Source organism: Lepisosteus oculatus, chromosome 4 (assembly GCF_040954835.1).
Source record: "Lepisosteus oculatus isolate fLepOcu1 chromosome 4, fLepOcu1.hap2, whole genome shotgun sequence".
Lineage (NCBI taxonomy): Eukaryota > Metazoa > Chordata > Actinopteri > Semionotiformes > Lepisosteidae > Lepisosteus > Lepisosteus oculatus.
Window position 1 is genome coordinate 17,051,168 of NC_090699.1, and position 19,283 is coordinate 17,070,450.

At 43.4% G+C, this 19,283-nt stretch overlaps 2 protein-coding genes across 4 annotated transcripts in view; one reads left to right on the forward strand and one right to left on the reverse strand.

The window, feature by feature from the left end:
* Window positions 1–611: 611 nt before the first annotated feature.
* On the reverse strand, window positions 612–12,919 carry LOC107077291 (palmitoyltransferase ZDHHC13). Its single transcript, XM_069188855.1, has 10 exons — window positions 12,400–12,919; window positions 10,516–10,651; window positions 10,246–10,356; window positions 9,769–9,901; window positions 8,659–8,837; window positions 7,863–7,936; window positions 7,238–7,400; window positions 5,947–6,029; window positions 4,975–5,165; window positions 612–3,898 (listed from the first exon to the last, which is right to left on the reverse strand). The coding sequence occupies exons 1-10, from the start codon at window positions 12,518–12,520 to the stop codon at window positions 3,434–3,436; spliced, it is 1,656 nt and encodes a 551-aa protein (XP_069044956.1). The 5' UTR covers window positions 12,521–12,919; the 3' UTR covers window positions 612–3,433.
* Window positions 12,920–13,392: 473 nt separating this feature from the next.
* wdfy4 (WDFY family member 4) overlaps window positions 13,393–19,283 on the forward strand; it is a 67,844-nt gene continuing 61,953 nt past the window's right edge. For 2 of the 3 annotated variants that reach the window (XM_069188851.1, XM_069188853.1), the window contains exons 1-4: window positions 13,393–13,579; window positions 15,137–15,350; window positions 16,762–17,003; window positions 17,677–17,791. In XM_069188851.1, the coding sequence (XP_069044952.1) occupies window positions 15,338–15,350; window positions 16,762–17,003; window positions 17,677–17,791 (370 nt within the window). In that variant the 5' untranslated portion in view covers window positions 13,393–13,579; window positions 15,137–15,337. Of the gene's footprint in view, window positions 13,580–14,397; window positions 15,351–16,761; window positions 17,004–17,676; window positions 17,792–19,283 lie in introns of those variants that run through there. The other variant, XM_069188852.1, reaches the window with a different exon arrangement.

Consider the following 19,283-nt stretch of genomic DNA (forward strand, 5'->3'; position numbering starts at 1 on the left):
AGTAATGGACTGGCATTCCCATCCAGGGTGTATCTCACCTTGTATCTGTTGCTTTCAAGGATAGGATAAGATAAGATCACTTTATAAGCCATATACAATTTCTTGCATTAGGAATTTGTCTTTTTGCATACCCCAACTTGCTCTCCCTGAGGGACACAGACAGGGTCAGACATTAATACAGCCCCTCTAGAGCAGTTGGGGGTAAAGGCCTTGCCAGCCACAGGATTCGAACCGGCAACCTTCCGGCCACAAGCGCAGATCCTTAGCCACAGAGCCACCGCTCCGCCCGACTCCATCTCTCCTGTGACCCTGTACTGCATGAAGTGTTTAGAAAAGGGAGGGATGGATGGATGAATGACCCCAAGAACAACAAGCAGGCAATGATCTTGCCAAGCTGCACGGGGGCTGTAGCTGATGGTGTGTGCCTCTCGGCTGGGAAATCCCTTGACAAAACCATCTGTCAGAGCGGCTCGCTTCCTACAAAGCCAGGAGCTGCTCTTCCACAAATTAATGCAGGGCATACAATAGCCTGAACACCAGACTTGCAGTGCAAATCTATTTCTGTATCGCCTGTAAAATATGAGGTTCGCATCACTGAAACTTTGTGGACATAATATCAGCTGCGCATTTAATGGGATTCATGTATTCATTGCTACATATATATGAAATATGGTTAAATCAGAATCACAGTTGTTTCACCAATTTGATCTAATTGTGCTTCATGAGAAGGGAAGTAGACGTATGTTGTCATTCAGTTTAGCTTAAATCACAGTTAAAATGCTATAATTAATACATTTATAATTTGAAATCAAAAGTCAACTATAAGAAAGCAGTTACAGTCATAACAATATTAACACATCCACAGTATGTGCAGAGAAACTGCAAATAGGACCATGTTTTCCTATATTATTATTAATAAAAACATTAATAACAATAAAGATGAAAAAAAGAAAACCTATCATTGGCTTCATCATCCTCATGTTATTTAAATGTACATTTCTCCTACTTCAGAATATCCTTGACGGATCTTTTCTGAATACACATCTATAAATACAAAACGATGTTTCCAGAAGCTCTATATAGACTTTTATCTCTCTCTGCGATGACTCTGTGCACAGATAAGAATGGTTTTCTGGAGCAGATAGTGACTTGCAACAGACACAGAATTACCAGGAAATTCTGAGCCAGAATAAAACTAGATTAATGTAATATGTGCAATTAGATTGAAATATTATTCAATTTACTAATGGATGTGGAACAATTGAATAGCTGACTACCAGAAGATGCAATGCTTCACATGAAGATGGCTGTTAAAGTCCATAACAATGATTCACTGCAGGCATGAGCAGAAAGGCTGTCAGTTGGTATGGAGACAAATGTTATTATGAGCCAGAAGGCTGCTGCTCTTTAAACTCTGCCAAACCCAGCTGGCGGATTCCTCAGGCCTTGATAGTTCCAGTTACATTACAGGCAACGTAAAACATATTAAACGAGTGTCATAATATCCCGGCTGTAAAAGACATCTATAAGGGATGGAACAGTATAAAAATTTGCTGACTTAATTACCCAAACATTGCGTTCTTGGAACAAATGAATAGAGATCAATTATTGGAAATCAGACGGTACTGGACCCCTTCCATTAATGGCTGCAACACCTCAGAATCAGGAAGCTGGGCTTGATGTCCCTGCAGTTACAGTCTGAAACACAATTAAAATCTCTGAACTCACTTGACCCTGCACACTGCGGTTTTAATTACGTTAATACCACTATTGGAACTCAGATCAAAGACGAACCAGCAATTCCAGGAGATGATATCCCAGGATATGGAAATGGTTAATTATTAGCAGCCAACAATGTAGCTGGACAAAGCCTGCTGGAATAGCACCGTAAAGGGAAATTCCCAGGCTGCAGGTAGGAGTGTCTTCTCCTGGGTCCCCAAAAATGCAGGAATGCACTCAGTTTCAAAGACATGGAAACACCAGTGCAGTGTCAACTGATTTTCTAGCCTTTTCATGAATACTTTTAATAGTTTTAAAATTCATTTTATTCTTGGTTTCACAAAGCCAATTTTCTGGGTACATTTTCAAAATGTAGTCACGTTTCCTACAGCTAAGGTTTCTTTTTACTTCCTCCATGCGTCTTACATGTGTAAAGCACTGTGAGTGTTTGAAAAGGCATTATAAAACTTGTATTATTATGAAACAGCTAAGCTACAATTATTATTAACCACTACAAAAAAAAAAGATAATAACAATGGTAGCAAAACAAATACAAAGAAATTAGCAGAATACATTTTATGTAAGGCAGCTTGCTAGGGTCACAATCAGAACAATTCCTTGTGTTTCTACACACATGTAGAAAAAGCTTTTTCTCCTCTACTCACAAAATATAAATAGATTACACTTTCTCTGACACATACTTTCTCTGGGTCTCAAAGGATAACGCAACTTAGTGGAAATAATTTAAACAGTACAGTAGGGGGTCGCTTTTAATGGCTTTGCTGTGTGGCTTAAAGAGCAAAGAAAAGAAAAGAAAGCAAATAATTCACACTGCTTCTCAGAAAGGTACTGTAATATGAAAATCTTGTTTCATTTGAGGAAATATGTGATCAGATTTCGAAAATAAAACAAAATAATCTAAAAAATGTACACAAATTTCCAACAAAAAAACCCCCCATGTAATTTCATATTACTAAAAACCAAATGGTATAAGTGCACTGTACACATTTTAGAATTAAAATGGGTCTAATGCATTCCAGTTTTGGAAGACAGTAAAACGCTTTGGGAAGAAATCCAATAGACAAAAAAAAGCTTCCTTGTGTCATCAACCCTCATTCATGTTCAACGTCTCCAATATCAGTATCAGCCGAGACCTTCACTGCCATCTGGAAAACGCTATTAAAATTAGACATTTCTTTAAAAAAAATCCCCATTAAAATATTTGTAGGTGTAAAAAACTACATTCCTGCTTATTGTTCCAGTGCTATTCACAAAAATAGGGACAATTCCTTTTAAAGAACCATGAGAAATACGAGTTGGCAGCTTGGAAGCTTATATGAAACTGTAGGTTTGTTCTTAACACACCTGTAAGACTTCAGCACAAATTGTGCTGCCAAGCTGTTTTGTCCCTGAATAAAGGACATCCACTGACCCCACCGAGCCCAGTTTTACCCTGTTGAGGGCAAGTGTGATCAGTCAGCTCCTCCCTGTGAGGGGCAGTCCATGGACAGGGCCAGGGCGTCCCTCAAACTCGCCAGCCGCTCGTGACGACAGGAGCGTGGAGGCGTGGGGCTCGAGTGCACCCCAGCAACAGCATCCGTGCTGGTGTAGAGGGAGGCTCACCCCTCTATGCTCTATGAGAATCAGCCACCTGAAACAGATTTACAAGAACCCACGACAACCTATTGATTCTAACGTACTTACTAATAATGGTTCAAATATTTACGGAGGCCTTTTGATGAAAATTGGCAGTCCTTTTGTCTTCGGCCAGAAATGTCAAGATGGCCCTGCACTGTCGTGTCCAGGAGAGGGGCTTGCCAGGGTGTGGCTTGAAGTGTGTGGTGGAGCCCACTGAGACGGCTCCAATCTGCTCCTTGAGAAGACAGGCCTCCCAAACTAAGGTCAGGAGGTTCATGACGGTCAGAACCAGCACCCACACCTCCTCGGTCAGAACCGCCGTGCACACGGTCCAAAGAGGCTGACTGTATTTCCGATGGAGGTAGCACAGCGCCGCGAATATAAAGATCCCATGTGCGACTGTCAGCTCCAGTAGAAAGATCAGGAAGAGGCGATGGTTGTTCTTGGCAATGCAGCGGTTTAGGAAGAGACAGTGGTGGTCGAACTCAAGCACACAGATGTTGCAAAGTTTGCAGTGCTTGCACCTTTCTGGCTGGAATAGCTGCGGACAGGTGGAAAAGAGTTTTACAAGCATGGATATCACCTTTCTATCGCGAGAGAACAAACCTGCACAAAACAAGAAATACTACTCGAAGGGGTTATGCCAACCGTTTCGGAGAAGAAACACAAGTGCATCATGGGACGTGACCTTGACGTGATCAGTTGTTTATCAGTCAAGCAAACTTTAGAGAAAGAAAGCAGAAAAATTCTGAATCACAGTCCTGCTAGATATCTGTACAGATCAGTACTGTTTTGCCGTCATTTGATTTCATTATTGAGCATGTTTGCCCGAATGGCTGTGTAATTAGATTGGCTGCCTCTGCACTGAAGCCCACAGGGTCTCGTTCCATGACGTACTCAGTCGTTTGAAAAAGCATGCTTCTCTTCCAAAATGACCGCAGCTTGCTAACTTCCACAAAACAATCAACAGGGCCCTCCCGACTGTAAAGATAAAGATTCTGTAAAACAACGAAATCCAGCAAAATCTCTTGGAGATCCTGAAGAGTAAAGGCATTTACGATTATATCAAGAGGTGTATACTGTATCAAGCCTTTAACCTCCCCGGCAGTAAATTACGTTTATTTGACATATTACATAAAAGTAAATCAAATGTGTATGACCTTCTTGAATTAGATAAACCATGTGCTCTTTATGTCTCTTCAATAACATTTATAATTTTTTTTCCCATATCAGCGTTAATGTCAAGACAACATCATGCTCATGAGACCTAGTCAGGAGAGGCCATCAGATGAAGCCGATTCCCTGGCATTCAAGAAACAGCTGGAAGGCCTCAATAGCCTCCTCGCATTTGTATCCATTCTTTCAGGCTGTTCTAGCATAGAAAGAGTGACTCTGTTCCAGGGGTGAGGTTTGTGGACAGGTGGCTTAATTCCTGTAACAGTTTACAAGAACTGAAAAGCTGTTTGGCAGACGAGAGCGATCAGATCAGATTACTCAGATCAGCTGGATGAAAATCATCATGTCTTTCATCTTATCTGCAACGCAGCCAGGGCTGGTGACAAATAAAAAAAAACAAAGGAAGAAAAGCTTTGACGTTCCGGAGAAAACTTACAGTACCTCACAGTAGATGCAAAAGTTGATGGGAGTGTGGTCTGCATCCACAAGGTCTGCAATCTTTGCAAACTGTGGGTCGCTGTCGGCCGTCTGTAACTGGCCTGGGTCTCTGGTGAGGAGCACCCTGAAGATCCACAGCGTCCCTGCGAAGTGGGTCACTGACACCAGGAACAAGGCGCTGGCAGGCCAGATACGTGCCAGAGTCAAGGACCTCCTGAACTTCAGCGTGCTGTACTCAAATCTGTACTTGTTTCATAGTCCTGTTGCTTACCCGAGCAGACGAAAAGCCACAAAAATGTATGATTTATGAAACGGTGTAAAAATAAGAAACATTCGTCAAGTTGAGGACAGAGGACTCCATTCAGTTTTACCAGTCCCAGAGGGCCTGAAAGCCCTGAGCACATACAGTATATACTGCATTATTTTGCCAAATCAAGTATCATTATATTGGTGCAATCAGCTGAAACCTTATACCAGGTTCCCATGACAGCAACTGGTACACTAAAACTGACTAAAAGAGTCCATCTAATCTACTAGAACTTAGAGTTACAAACAAGAGGGCATGACTCTATCCAACACTGCCCATTACTACACTGCACCAACTGCCCTGTCCAAGACTGCCCTGCACATCGTGTAGATGAGGCACTTACTGTACTTTGGTGTGAGCAAGCAGAGAAACTGAATTGCACTGAGGCTGAAAAGATCACTAGGGAAATAACAACAGCAACACGATAAATGCTGGCACACTTAAAGGGACTGATAGACTAATCGATAAATGCTATTTCTCACTTGCAAATATGGATCTAAAATTAATATTCTACTTCATGCGTAAGCAACTATGTTGAGATGCCTTATTCATTAAAGAAACTGATCAATGTCCACTCCTAACATATGTTAAAACAAAAACTGAATATTTTATTCAATGTGACAGAAGGACACAAATCCAAGACATAAATGACTTTTAGCAAAGGATATCTGGCAAGATTTTGCCAAAAAAGCAGACCAAAGAATGGAAAATGCCGGCTGCCAGTGTTCCCAGGTATATAGGATTAGGTGACCTGAAACAGAAAAAGTGAAAGGTAAACTTTCTATATTGTGTATATGGAAATGCAAAGATCATGTTCTGACTGTGAAGTTTTCACTGACAGTGCTGTCTAACTCTCTGCTCCACAAGCTCTCTAGGGGCTGCCTGATATTTTCTTAGATCAGATACAGAGGCATGGAGTCTCTTATCCAGGGTTTGAAGCTCGCTCTAACGAGCTCCATGACTAAGCTGTATTATACTGTTAGCTTAAAAAAAATCTTGACTACAAAAACTGGGTTTGGAGACACCACTGAACTCGGAGACACCACCTTCAGCTTTATCTAGACTTGAGTGTGGTTCTCTGCCGGCCACGATACCAAAGTCAGCTGCTCCAAGGGTTCCTATCCTGGTAATGGGGACCCACACACCTGCTGAGCTTTGTTCCATCTGAGCCTTCAATTAAAGGGGAACTGCAAAGCTATTTTTCAAATTCAGGGTAAGAAAGAAACAACATTGATGAGTCAATTTCAAAGCACAATAAAAGTAAAATGTACACAGTAACTTGTAAAAACCTCCACCTTACATCCCCAAATAGACTTAATTTCCGGGTATGCACAGCCCCATTTTCTGTGATTCAGAAAGAGGCAACAAAACTAATGATGTGTTACAGCCTTATGACATTGTAAACAAGCAGACTTGTGAATACATCTCTTTTAATTCAATAGAAATATTGCTCTTGACCTTGAGATGGTTTTGCGGACAAATATAACTTATTAACTCTGCATGCAGATCACAATGGAATATTTCTCAAGTGAAATCCCTGCTGCACAACCTGTACTTATTTGCTCATACATCACATTACATTAGTCATTACAGTGACTAGTGAGCAGGAAGGGCCGACTCACGTCACAAGTCGTGGGACCTCTTGCTCTCGCCCGTGGAAAGACCAGAGGTTTGCGACCACATGGCGACTTACAGAACCTTCACAAAGGTTTTGGGCTTAATTTGAAATGTGTCCATTTCTTCTGTACCACCAATGAATTTATTTTGTTACTGAGATTCAACAATCGGTCTGAGAAATTGGGACTGCAGGTCCCCTTCAAACAGCTGGACTCTTAATGGACCCAACAACAGGGTTAATTTAAACTCTTCCCTTTTTGTCAGATCCTAAACATGTACTGTAGGAAGATGCTTTTTAACTAGTGTATTAGTTAAAACCCATGTGACGTGAATCCTACGCACCTCTGATGGCCGCTCATCCTGTGGTACTGTGAGAAAATGACTCTTCCAAGCCAAGGGAATATGAGGCCACAGAATATCCCCCCATATTTCCCCAGCAGAGCAGCAACCAGCAGGACCACAGATCCACAGACACCAGGAAACAGAAGAGCCCAGTAGTAAAACCCTTAAAACAACATGTAAAACAAGAGTGAAGAAGAATATCTGAATAATTATTAAAAAGGAATGTGACAATTTCCCATATTCCAAGTCAATAATGAACATTTAGTGAGCATTCTCTGGCACTTCAACCAGCCAGCTTTATGGTAATATGCTGCCCTCTAGTGGCGATGAAGGAAAGATTACCTTAACTATTGATGGGCCATCTCTAGGATCATTTTAAAAAGCAGCCAGAGTAAGACCCATGGCTCAAACTCTACAGATCTGTGCTACCATGTCAAGACTGTTCTGTGTTGATGTAAATTACTGGAGATTTGTGCAACTAGAAACATCGAATGAATTAAGAATAAGATCAATAATTTCAGAAGAGTAAAATCATTAGGCTTCTATTAACGTACTACAGGTAAGCGATCAATTAGAAGCTATGCGTATACTGTAAAAAGTCACATTGGCCATGAATATTTCTTACCATAGGAAGCCTTGGGTTTCTGATCCACCGGTTCATTGATGAACTTGCGCAAAATGTTTGTTAGCTGCTGATGTCTACAATACAAAAACACACAACAGGCGCTGTATCTCAGCTGAATGCTGCTTTTTAGGTGCAAAAACACAATCAATTTTACTACAGACAACACTGAGCAAGGGGTGCTCTCACAACCCCTGGTTTCAGAGAGGCCAACGAGGAGCAGACACTGCCCAGCACAGTGCATTTGGTCTTTACGCCAAATGAGTTATCGCTCTCCTAGTGAAAACAGGAGAAACCCATAGCTACAGTTCCAAACAATCAATCAATCAATGATTGATTGATTGATTACTGATAGGGTGCACGAGCACCCTCCTATCACTTTGCACACTCAGGACACGTATGAACAGTGCTCAATACATCCTATCCATGTGTTCCTTACGCACAACCTCTAAGTGTATTGTAAATAGCAATTGCATATTTTATTGTATCCTAATCTCAACTTCTGTCCTTTTACTCTTCTGTCCCTCTTTATCACGGATAAAGCATTTCATTGCCGACAACACCGCTGTATGCTGTTCTGTTCGTGCATTGATAAATAAACCTCGACTGATCGATTGTAACGGGTCTTTTTGTTCTTCTCTACAGGACACACACTCAGAGGTTTCAGTGTAGCAGATGCTCCAACTGCCCCAGCTTAGGAACCAGGCGCGGGGGGCACGCCTGTCCTGCGACTACACCTGTTCTCATGCGGGGGATCGATATGGCCCCTGCGCCCCGACGGGCAGAAGCGCTCTCGCACCTGTACGTCGCTCCCTGCCCGGAGAGGTCGAGGGGGGTACGTCCGTTCCTGTTCTTCAAGTGCAGGAGGTGGAAGCCGGCCTCCTGCAGCAGCGCCCAGCTCACATCTACAGCGCCCGCCTCGGCTGCCGTGTGCAGGGCCGTCCCCCCCTGCCAGTCCGCCGCCGCAGCCGGGCACCTCTGCACAGACAGCCACACCGCGCCCGTCAGTGCTCGCTCCTCCAGCACCCAGGAGCACCCACTAGACTAGGGCTCGCGCGCATTTTGAACGGTAAGGAATATTTTCAAAAGCCGGGATGAAATATGTACAATACAGTGCATCCCCATCTCTGAATTGGCTTCATCACTCTGCTCTCCTCCCCACTGATAGCTGGTGTGTGGGGAGCGTTCTGGCGCACTATGGCTGCCGTCACATCATCCAGGTAGGGCTGCACACTGGTGGTGGTGGAGGGGATCCCCATTACCTGTAAAGCGCTTTGAGTGGAGTGTCCAGAAAAGCGCTATGTAAGTGTAAGGAATTATTTTTTTATTACTGTAAGATCATGGCCTACTAGACCACTCGGTAGCAGTGTGTGAAAGCTCAGGCCCAAAAACACCAAGTCACCGATTTTGATTCTGGCATATTTGCATTGCCTCTTGTAATGCTTTGACTCGCAATCCCTGCTGTAGAAATGCTAGGGAGTCACAGCACAGTCCAGTGCAGGTTTGAGACGAGTTTAATTGTAATGGAAAATTTCCGTTTCCGGAGAGCACTGAAGGAGACACACACAAGGTGTATTTCTGACAATGTCCTAAATTACAACAGCTTTACAGAGGGGCTTATAGTCTTAGTCCAGCCTTGAATGCGGGTGTAAGAGTCTGCATTCTACTTATGTCCCACCGGCTGTTCCCGGTGATGTTGTCCCACCTTTCAGCTATGTACTGTACATCGAGGTGTCATGTACAACAGCAGGTGTCCATTTAAAACTCTCTCAAGCCAGGTCAGAGTAAGATTTCTACACTGCATTTAATAAAAGATTAAACCTGGATCACTGGTACCCTTACAACAGCCGGAAAAAAACTGCCCAGCGGACTTGCCAGACAGCAGCAAGAACGCCTGGAGAATACCTACGTTATTCCTCAGCAGGTACTTCACCACATCGACGTTTCCAGTTGACGCTGCGAGATGAAGCGGAGTGACAGCGAACTTATCGGTGTCGGAGAAAGAGAACCTGCCAGTCTCCTCCAGGTACCGTATAGCAAATCTGTAAGCAGAATAATAATAAAAAAAAGACGTCCCGATACGTCAGGGGCCGCTACAAGAAAGCGGTCTATCCTGGTGGTTCCTTCAACCCACTGACGACCCCTGGAGCACAGGGCCCGAAGCAGGACCACAGGCACGTGCACATACAGTACCAGGGTTAAACGTGTACAGTGAGAAAGACAAGCACCCACTCGGGCCGACGGCAAGCAAGGGGGTGACCGTGCAGCTGAGGCAGGGGCCACAACTGATGTAACAACATTTGGTAATTACTGTACATCAGAGATACTTAAAATGAGGAGAAAGCCGTGTACAAGGAACATGCCTTAAGCGGCAATAACAACTTACATACTTCCCCCGGTGACTGAATAGTGAAGAGCTGTCTTCCCCTGCTGGTCTACGAGGCCCAGGTCGGCACCGTGCCTCAGCATCAGGTGAAGGACAAAGACATCGCCGTGCCTGCCAACGACACACAGGGCCAGCCCGGCAGTCAGTCCAGGGTGTTCCCAGAGAGCCGCTTTTGTGAAATGGTTTTCAGAGTACAACTTCAAAGAACAGGGCTCTTTTATATATTTGTTAATGCACGACAAATTGGGGGAAAGGCACGCAGACACTGACCTGCAGGCGAAATGAAAGGGCGTTTGTCCTGCATCGCTCGGTGTGTTGGGGTCAGCTCCACTCCGCAGCAACAGCTCTGCCAGAGTCCTGTTCCCCTGGTAGGCAGCATAGTGAAGGGGAGTGAAGCCGGCCCAGCCTGGACACAGAGAGATACACAGAGCAGTGAGGGGAGTGAAGCCGGCCCAGCCTGGACACAGAGAGATGCACAGAGCAGTGAGGGGAGTGAAGCCGGCCCAGCCTGGACACAGAGAGATGCACAGAGCAGTGAGGGGAGTGAAGCCGGCCCAGCCTGGACACAGAGAGATGCACAGAGCAGTGAGGGGAGTGAAGCCGGCCCAGCCTGGACACAGAGAGATACACAGAGCAGTGAGGGGAGTGAAGCCGGCCCAGCCTGGACACAGAAAAGACTTGCCAGCACACCGCTAGGACACCTACAGTAGAGACATTCTTAATCTTTACTATTACTGTTGTACTGATGTTTGATGAGTGATAGAGTGCCTCTTTTCAGCTGTACATGTAAATACAGTGTCCTGGAGGTCCCACCTTAACTTGGTGCTCTGGTTCCTGTTGATTCTGAAGATGTTTAGCAGTCTGAAGCTGTTAACACCTTTGATGATTTTGCAACCTTAAAACAGTTTGAATATTTTGAATACCTGAAGTCTCTTTGATGTTTTCTCCATTCAAGACTAAAAAAGGTCAGTTGTTTCAGCCTCTCAGTGCAGGGCATTCCTTTAAGCTCAAGATTGTACCTGGTTTCTCTTCTCTGGACTGTTTCTAGAACAGCAATGTCTTTTTTGTAGCACGGTGACCAAAATTGTACACAATATTCAAAATAAGACCTTACTAGTACACTGTAATCCACATATTTTGACACAGAAACCTTTGATTTCAAGTTCTACATTTTTACTATACAATATATCCAAACATTTTGTTTTTTATTTCTTCTCTACATTGCCTGGAACACAAACTTGATATATCAAAATAAATCTTTATTAATATTCCTTGTTGATTATACAGTGTTTCCTAATGCTCATACTTTTGTTATCATCTGAAAACAAGACTAGTTTACAGACAAAACCAAAATCTAGATCAGTGACACAGATTGGGAAGAGCAGTGGTCCTAGCACAGATCCCTGTGGGACTCCACTAGAGACATCAGCCCAAAAGAATTCATCACAAAATCTATACTGTTTTCCAAGCATGAAATAAAGGATATACCAAGTTTGATAAATATAAACAAATACCCCAGAAGATTCTGTCAAAAAATGTCACATAATTGAACATTTCCTCCAAAATGTATCACTAAATGTCAAGAGACATTTTTAAAAGTTAAAATAAAAGCTTACATTATAGGAGCTTTGCATTCAAAAGTCATGTATGGTTTGGGAGTAAGAACTACTGTAGTTAAAGCCCTCTTGGATTTCATTTCAATTATCACAGGTGAAGCTGAAGTATTTTCCCGGTTATTAAATAAATCAGGAACTGTGCTGAAATCGCTCCAGGAATATTGCCAGCAATAAAAGGGGAAGTAAAACACATGCATTACTGCCAATAACGAGCAATAGCAGCTAAGTGCCAATCCACCCGTATAGACCCGGCGATAAGAAATGATTAAATAGGTTAATACAGAATGAATATCAATGCAGCTTCTGATTGTGCTTTGTACTGTACCGCTAAATACATCCTTACCGGCCCCCGTCCCGGAGAACCGAGTCTCCGACAGTAGAGGACAATGCACAGCACAGGGGGCTCGGCTGGACACAGCATAGACTCGCTCACTGTAATCATACAATCCCACCCGGTCGGCGCACAACACAAGCACAACCCAACGCAGAGACACCGGACCCACGGGCCCACGGCGCACACGCCGCTGTTCAGACTCACCCCGGCGCGCCAGCAGCGAACGGTCAAGCTCCAGGAGGTACGCGCAGCGCTCCGCGTCTCCCCTTTGCACTGCGTCGAGAATGTCGCTGCCCGCAACTGCCCCGGCCGCCGGAGGAAGCATGTTCAATGCTACAGTATATCACAGCAACTTTCAACATTAACAAGGGCTTATTACAATGACGTGTGTGGAAGGAAGACCAAAATAAATCGATCCCCGTGGTTTCCAAAACTGTTGGCAATTGCCGCTATTGAACAAGGTAGCACTGATTCAATATCGATAAAAAAAAAGCGGTGAACTGGACGGGGAATTTAACGGGTAATGCTTATTTAAATTATCTATATACACACAGGCCCCGCCCCGAACGTACAGTCGCGGGGTCTGCGCCGATGACGATTCGAGCCCGTGCTGACGTCACACGTCATACGTCACACTCCAGGTCCAGCGCTGCGAGTCGGGGGGCGCTGTCTCACCAGCGGCAGGAGGGGGTCCGTAGTTATATAGCCCTATCGAGGCCAGGATTTGTGATGTCCTTGCAAATAAACCGTTGTCTAATGTGTCTATCAGTTATTATATTTCCTGTCCCTTCTGTAAATCTGCTTTTGTTCCAGATTTGCTATTTAGCGATCCCAATCACCTTCATGCATCTGATGCAGAGAAAGCTTTAATGCAAGAGCTTGACTGTGAGCGACGTCCAGAGTATGTTCCTTTTCTCCAAAGGAAAGGTGTTTTCCGGTAACTCGGTTTTGCTCCCAGCTATGTGACACAACCCAAAAGAAATGAACCCGGATATAAAGATCCCAGACGAGCTCCGAGAATCTTCTTGCTTTCATTCTTTTCAAAAAATAGTATGGTATACTAATAGCGTCAGGTATATAAAATGTCAAATATTGCTAGGCACACGGCGTGTATTTATTTTTCGTGCCGTGTGTAAAATTACAACCGGAAGGACAGGGCTTCCTTGCGCAAAAAGAAGGATTGCGGGGGATGATGATCTAGTAATCTCGTGATGGAAAAGTTCCTTATGGCACACTGAAGACCACGAGCGAAAGAGCAGTATAGCTCGTTCGTGACGCTGCCGTGACTGAATCCCCCCGTGTGGGAGAGGGGTCTGGGCCTCGTGACGGGCAGCAGCGGCTACCTCGCGTGTCACGTGCAGATTCTGCCGAGCATCGATCACAGGTGAGACATCCACTGCGGGCGACGGCGTTGAAGGAAGCATCGATTAACTTTATGTCCGGCACGATAATAAGTTAGATTGAAAAAAAAAAAGCCAAAGGTATACACAAATTAATATAGAATTAAACAGAACTAAAAGCGTCAGCGTTCACATTTCAACACGCGCCGCGAGTGGGGGATTATTAAATCAAGAATTACTCTTCGTGAATGCACGAGTCATTATGCACAGATCGAGGTATATTCAGGCTGTTCCCAAAGCCAATTCCGCTAGATGTCGCTGTCGATTAATTTGTTTCGCCTTTACCACTCAACTTCGTGGAATGATTAAATCAAAGTTATCGTGTTTTCGTTAAATGCCACCTTGGACACGTCCACAGTGTGCTTGACCAGTGAGCACTTTTTTGAACGGCTTAAATGTTTTAGGAAAAGTGGCCATGCAGTGCCCTAGGAAAGATTAACTGTTCAAAGAAAGTCTTTTACACTGACTGCTGTGCACTTTGTATTAGCACACTCCTGCTTTTAGAAGTGTCTGATCTCTTTATCCTCAGAGACTGGCACTGAACTGGTGCCCAAACTGACAGGGCGGAATGTGGGGTACACCCTGGGTGGCACAGCAGGCCCTCACTGGGCACTCGCACACACTCACACACACATTCCTGCTCACAAGCGCTCACACACAATCTCTCTCTCATACACCCCTTCCTGCTCACACACGCTCACACAATCTCTCCCTCACACACTCACACACACATTCCTGCTCACACACGCTCATACATTCTCTCTCACACAGAATCTCTCTCACACACTTACACACACACAATCTCTCTCTAACACACTCTCACAATCTCTCTCATTCACTCATACACACATTCTCTCTAACACGCACAGTCTCTCTCTCACACACTCACACAATCTCTCTGACACACACACATTCCTGCTCACACACACTTGCACATTCTCCCTCACACACAATCTCTCTGACACACACACACATTCCTGCTCTCACACACACTCGCACATTCTCCCTCACACATACATCCACACATTCCTTTCTAAAACACACACATTTTCTCTCACACACACTCACACACATTCCTTCTCCCAAACGTAGGAGGAGCAATGTAGAGACGCCAGTTAACCTGAGCAACATATCTTCGGACTGCAGGAGGACAAACACAGCACCTGGAGAAAACCACATCAACACAGGGAAGAGCACAAACACTGCCATTGCAGCAAACCTCTAAAACTAACACACCGAACTAATCTAGAGCACTCATCAAACAGGCAGCTTTTGCATACTGAAATAGATGTACCAGCACATGAACAGCTGACAACCACAACTTCTGAGCTGTGTGGCCGGACTGTAGCTGTATAGCATTTGTAGAGTGATAAGCAATAAGTAATAGGAGAGCTGGGGTTATCAGTTCTGTTTCACAGTCTCTTCTAACAGAAACTGGAGGGGCAGGGTCTAATGTCAAGCTGCATGTGTGTGCTTTAAAAGTGAGTGTAAAACACTTTGAGCGTAACAACTGATCTCTTCACTTCTGCTTTTCCTCCCAGGAAATGAAGCACATGATTTAGCGTGGCGGAGTTAGGAGTTATTCATTGTACAAAGTTCACACCCCCCACACGTTTCAAATATTTGCTGGATGAAGACGCGGCCGGCACTTGTGTTGGTGAACAGGTTTTGAGGTGTTAGAACAACAGGACAGTCCTCTGCAAGACTTGGCCAGCTCGCAGCAAGCCCAAGACAGCAGCAAGATGAAGCACACAGGTGGGCTGATTTTCATTTCTGTTTTCTGTGCAGGGGGGTGGTGTGGACTGTCAGGCGGCTGTCTGTCAGCTCTTGTGTCCTGGGCTCAGTTGTGGACAGCGATGGCTCCTGTGTGGCTTCTGCATTTCTCACATTGTCTTCTGCTTTCGGTGGCTGTGACTGTACATGTCATGCCTCCTGCTTGTGAGTAATAATTAGGAAATTAGGATCCAGAGAGTTCCAGATGCCAGGTTCCTTTGTCCTGCCTCAACACAGCCTGGAGAGCAAAGCAAAAAGATATTACCAGCAATCTGGTAAACTAAAAATCCGTTCATAAAAATTAAAGTTTATTTTTGCATTGCCCAAGCAGTATGGGGGAAAAGTTTTCTTAAAATAAACCAAATGTTGTTATCATCATTCATTTGGCTCAATCTTCTATCCAAGGTGACTTCGGGCTGCAATGTAAATGAGTAATATATGATAGGCAAATAGTGGAAGTTACAGAAATGTAATGAGTGGCCTGTTTTCACTTTCCCAATGCTCTCTCATTTGTAACCTTTGCTATGTCGATATATAATGCAGTGTAGTCCTATAGTAAGATTACTGCATTACACAATGCAGCCGAGCTGTAGTAGTTTGTTGCCAATGAACATGTTTCCACAGTCATTAAGAAGATGAATTACATTTCATAGTTACAGTGTGTTGAAATGTCTCCCCGACAGTAGTGTGTGTGTGTGGTTGGGTGACCTCAAAGAAAAAGAATTATCCTCCTACCCCTTTAGCACAGGAAACAATTAGACAGCCAAATATCTGCTTGAGGTGTGATACTAAGAGCTGACTCTAATCTCTGTCAGTCTCAGAAGGCTGCTATAGTAAACAGCAAGAAGAAAGAGAAAAACGGTTTTGAGAACTGTTTGTGTGTTGTAGGGTTGTAGAAGTCTCTGGAACAATCGCCTGAGCCATGTTGTCAAAGCCGAAACCACCTAGGAGATACTGTACCATGTGAAGAAGAAGGAAGGATAAGATCCTGGAATCAATTAGCCAGTAAAACCCAGTTAGCCAGCCGGGCAAGATGCGCCCCTCATGTTTGTTACCGTTCCTGTGTTCTTATACTGAAGTGTGCAGTAGATGAATACAGGGGTGGAAGAAGTTAGAGAAGTGAAGACGGTTTTCTTATGACAAAACCTTTGATTTTTTTTTTTGTTACTTAAACCCACAGTATGCAGCCACTGTATTCAGTGGTGATTTTAGCGTAAAAGTTGGAGGTGCAAAAAAAAATCTAGGCATTTCTGCTTATACTATTTTATAAGGCAGGTATTTTGCTGAAGCAAAGGCCTGTGTTGTTAGATGCAAAGGCGTCATGTGTCCTTGATTGGGTGGTAACCTGCCTTACAGAGAGGCCACTAACATTCCACTTCTGTGTTGTCAAGAGAAAGCCCTGCGCGAGTCATGCAGCCAGTGAGCTCAGAACGGGGAGAAGATTCCGAGGTGGAGATTCCCAAAAGGCCTGGAGATTCCCAACAGCACCAGGGTGTCCAGGAGGCACAGGAGCAGGACTCCGCTATGGCACAGCCAAGACTGAGCGACGAGCTGTTGCACTTGGAAAGAAACAGTCAGCTTCCAAAGGAGGAACGGGAGACAAAGATACTTGACCTACTGCCACTTTTTATTGAGGTACTACACAGAACACCAATGTGTAAAAAGTACATAGTATCCAGTAAGTGATAATAAAAAGTAAGATGGCAAGCGATATACTGAAAGTGATATTATTTATTATTGGGCTAGTGGCAACAGATATCCTCTGTAAAACGTTCATAGAACACAAAGGACTGATGTTAAAATGCACCTGCTTTGGGTGCAGAATGAATATTTGTGTTAGATATCAGAGAAAAGCTCTGTTCCTGTTCCTTTAATCATCTATTATTATTTTAATTGGGGTCGAAAATTTAATAATAGTACACAAAAAGTATGATCTCACTTCACTGTGTCTTATTGAAAATCGCTATTTGCTTTAAAGATTTGGGTCAGAAGGGGAAAATTCAAGATTTCTGTGTGTTCTGATGTGCTAGCAGACTTATTTATAATCACAAAAGGTTTAATAATAATAATAGTAATAGAGGACAAACATAATAAAACAGTGAGGAACTAAAAAGATAAGAAATCACGACCAATAGGTCAACAGTTGACAAAAAACATTTGATAAAAAATATTTGACATAACTTCCCATGCAATCAACAGTATATGGCCACTGTAGAGACATTAAGAGAATTTCCTCTTTTATACCTGTTGTCAAATGCCTGTGACTCCAGATGCTCAGTTTCACTACATTCACTTTCTTTTCTTGCAGGTTGCTGAAAGCTCTTGTTTACAAGACCACGTAAAGAACTTACAGACCTTTGCTGGTGAAGTTGCCCAGATGTTGGTAACAGATATACAGGAGAAGGTTTCAAACCGACCTGCAGGTATGTATTGTATTGCTAACTTCTGCCAGTGTTCACATGGGGTTCCCTCTGGTTAGTCTGGTTTAGTCAAACTGTCCAAAGACATACTGGCAGGTTCATTGACTCCTGGGAAAATTGACTCTGGCGGGATTGTGTTTGTGTGTGTACCCTGTGATTGACTGTGATTGACTGTATACCCCGCCTTGAGGTACACTGTACAATACCTGTTGAGGTACATTGTTATTGTACTGTTATTGTAACAGGAAAGCTCTGGCTTTTCAGTGACCCTGAATTGGCTGAAATGGTTAGAAACTGGACGGATGTTTCTAAAAACAGAACAATACTCTGAGTTTAAAATTAAGTTGTCTTCTCTTGCTTGACCTGTGCCTACCTGTGTAAACCACTCTTAATGTTGCACTCGTTCTATTTCAGAATTGTGCAACATTTCTATCTACCTTCTGTTTTTCTTGCAAGAAGCAATCTAATGTGATGTTGATTTAACAGCTAACCTTTTCTACATCATTCTGACTCCCTATATGACACAAGGAGTTACTAAACAATTAAAACATTTAAATGCCAGAATATTGTTACAAATTGGGGGTTACGAAAATAGTGAGTAACAGGAAATTGACCAAGTGGCCGAGTCAATAAGTAAATTAAATACAATGTAATACAGCTTTGGTGAAAATAGTAATTCTGGCACACTTGGTAAAAACAAATATTTACCACCAATAACAAATACAAGCACTAGACATAAAAAACAAACCAGAAACATAGACCACCCAGAAAAACCTCAGTAAACCAAGTATTCAACTGTTAAATAATGCCTACAGAGGCCCAAATAAGAGAGAAGCTGCCTTTTAAACTAAATGTAATACAGCCCGTAGTTAAATCTCTCCCTCTGCTAATCCAGATGCCACAAAATACAGCAAATGGGAGCTTATCTCCCTAATCTAAAAAATAGCAGCAGGAATGACCATTTTTAACCAAGGTATTCTACTCTCAGGAAATCTAAGTTCCCTAAATGCCCAGAATAGCAAGCTTAGCAAGATTTAGCAAGGTTCAAGTACTAAGGTCCAATCAGGTCCTTTTGGATGATCGTGAAGTAGGGACTCTCTCGTCTGAAAGATGCTTGGAGTTTCCCTCCAGTTTTCTCTCTCGCTTATGGTTCCTTGTTTTTTTTCTTCTTTTCCTTTCTCTCTGTCTTCATCTGATTTTTTATGGTGTGTTTCTGGACTGTCGATTGACACTTCGTCATCCTTTCATCATTTACCCAGGAACTAATTAAGTACGGCAAACCAAAGTAAACTTTCTGATTACTTTGATCACAGGATCTGGACCCCCTACATCTCAGCAAACATCTCACCTGCTTTGAAGCTGGAAATGTTTACACTGCCAGGTGTTACACACTTTTTCTACAGTCTTAGACACCTCCATTGTCACCTACTGTACCTCAGCCTGTAACACTTTTCTGCTGCCTCTTGCAGAAGCTTTGTTTCTCATTATTTGCTAT

Bases quoted from the DNA above. Each gene is read 5' to 3' on its own strand.
- LOC107077291 (XM_069188855.1), bottom strand. From the start codon at position 12,520: ATGCTTCCTCCGGCGGCCGGGGCAGTTGCGGGCAGCGACATTCTCGAC. The intron at 10,357-10,515 runs GTCAGTGTCTGC...TGTCGTTGGCAG, and splicing joins CCCTTTCATTTCGCCTGCAG to GCACGGCGATGTCTTTGTCC. The intron at 7,401-7,862 runs GTAAGAAATATT...TGTTGTTTTAAG, and splicing joins GAAACCCAAGGCTTCCTATG to GGTTTTACTACTGGGCTCTT.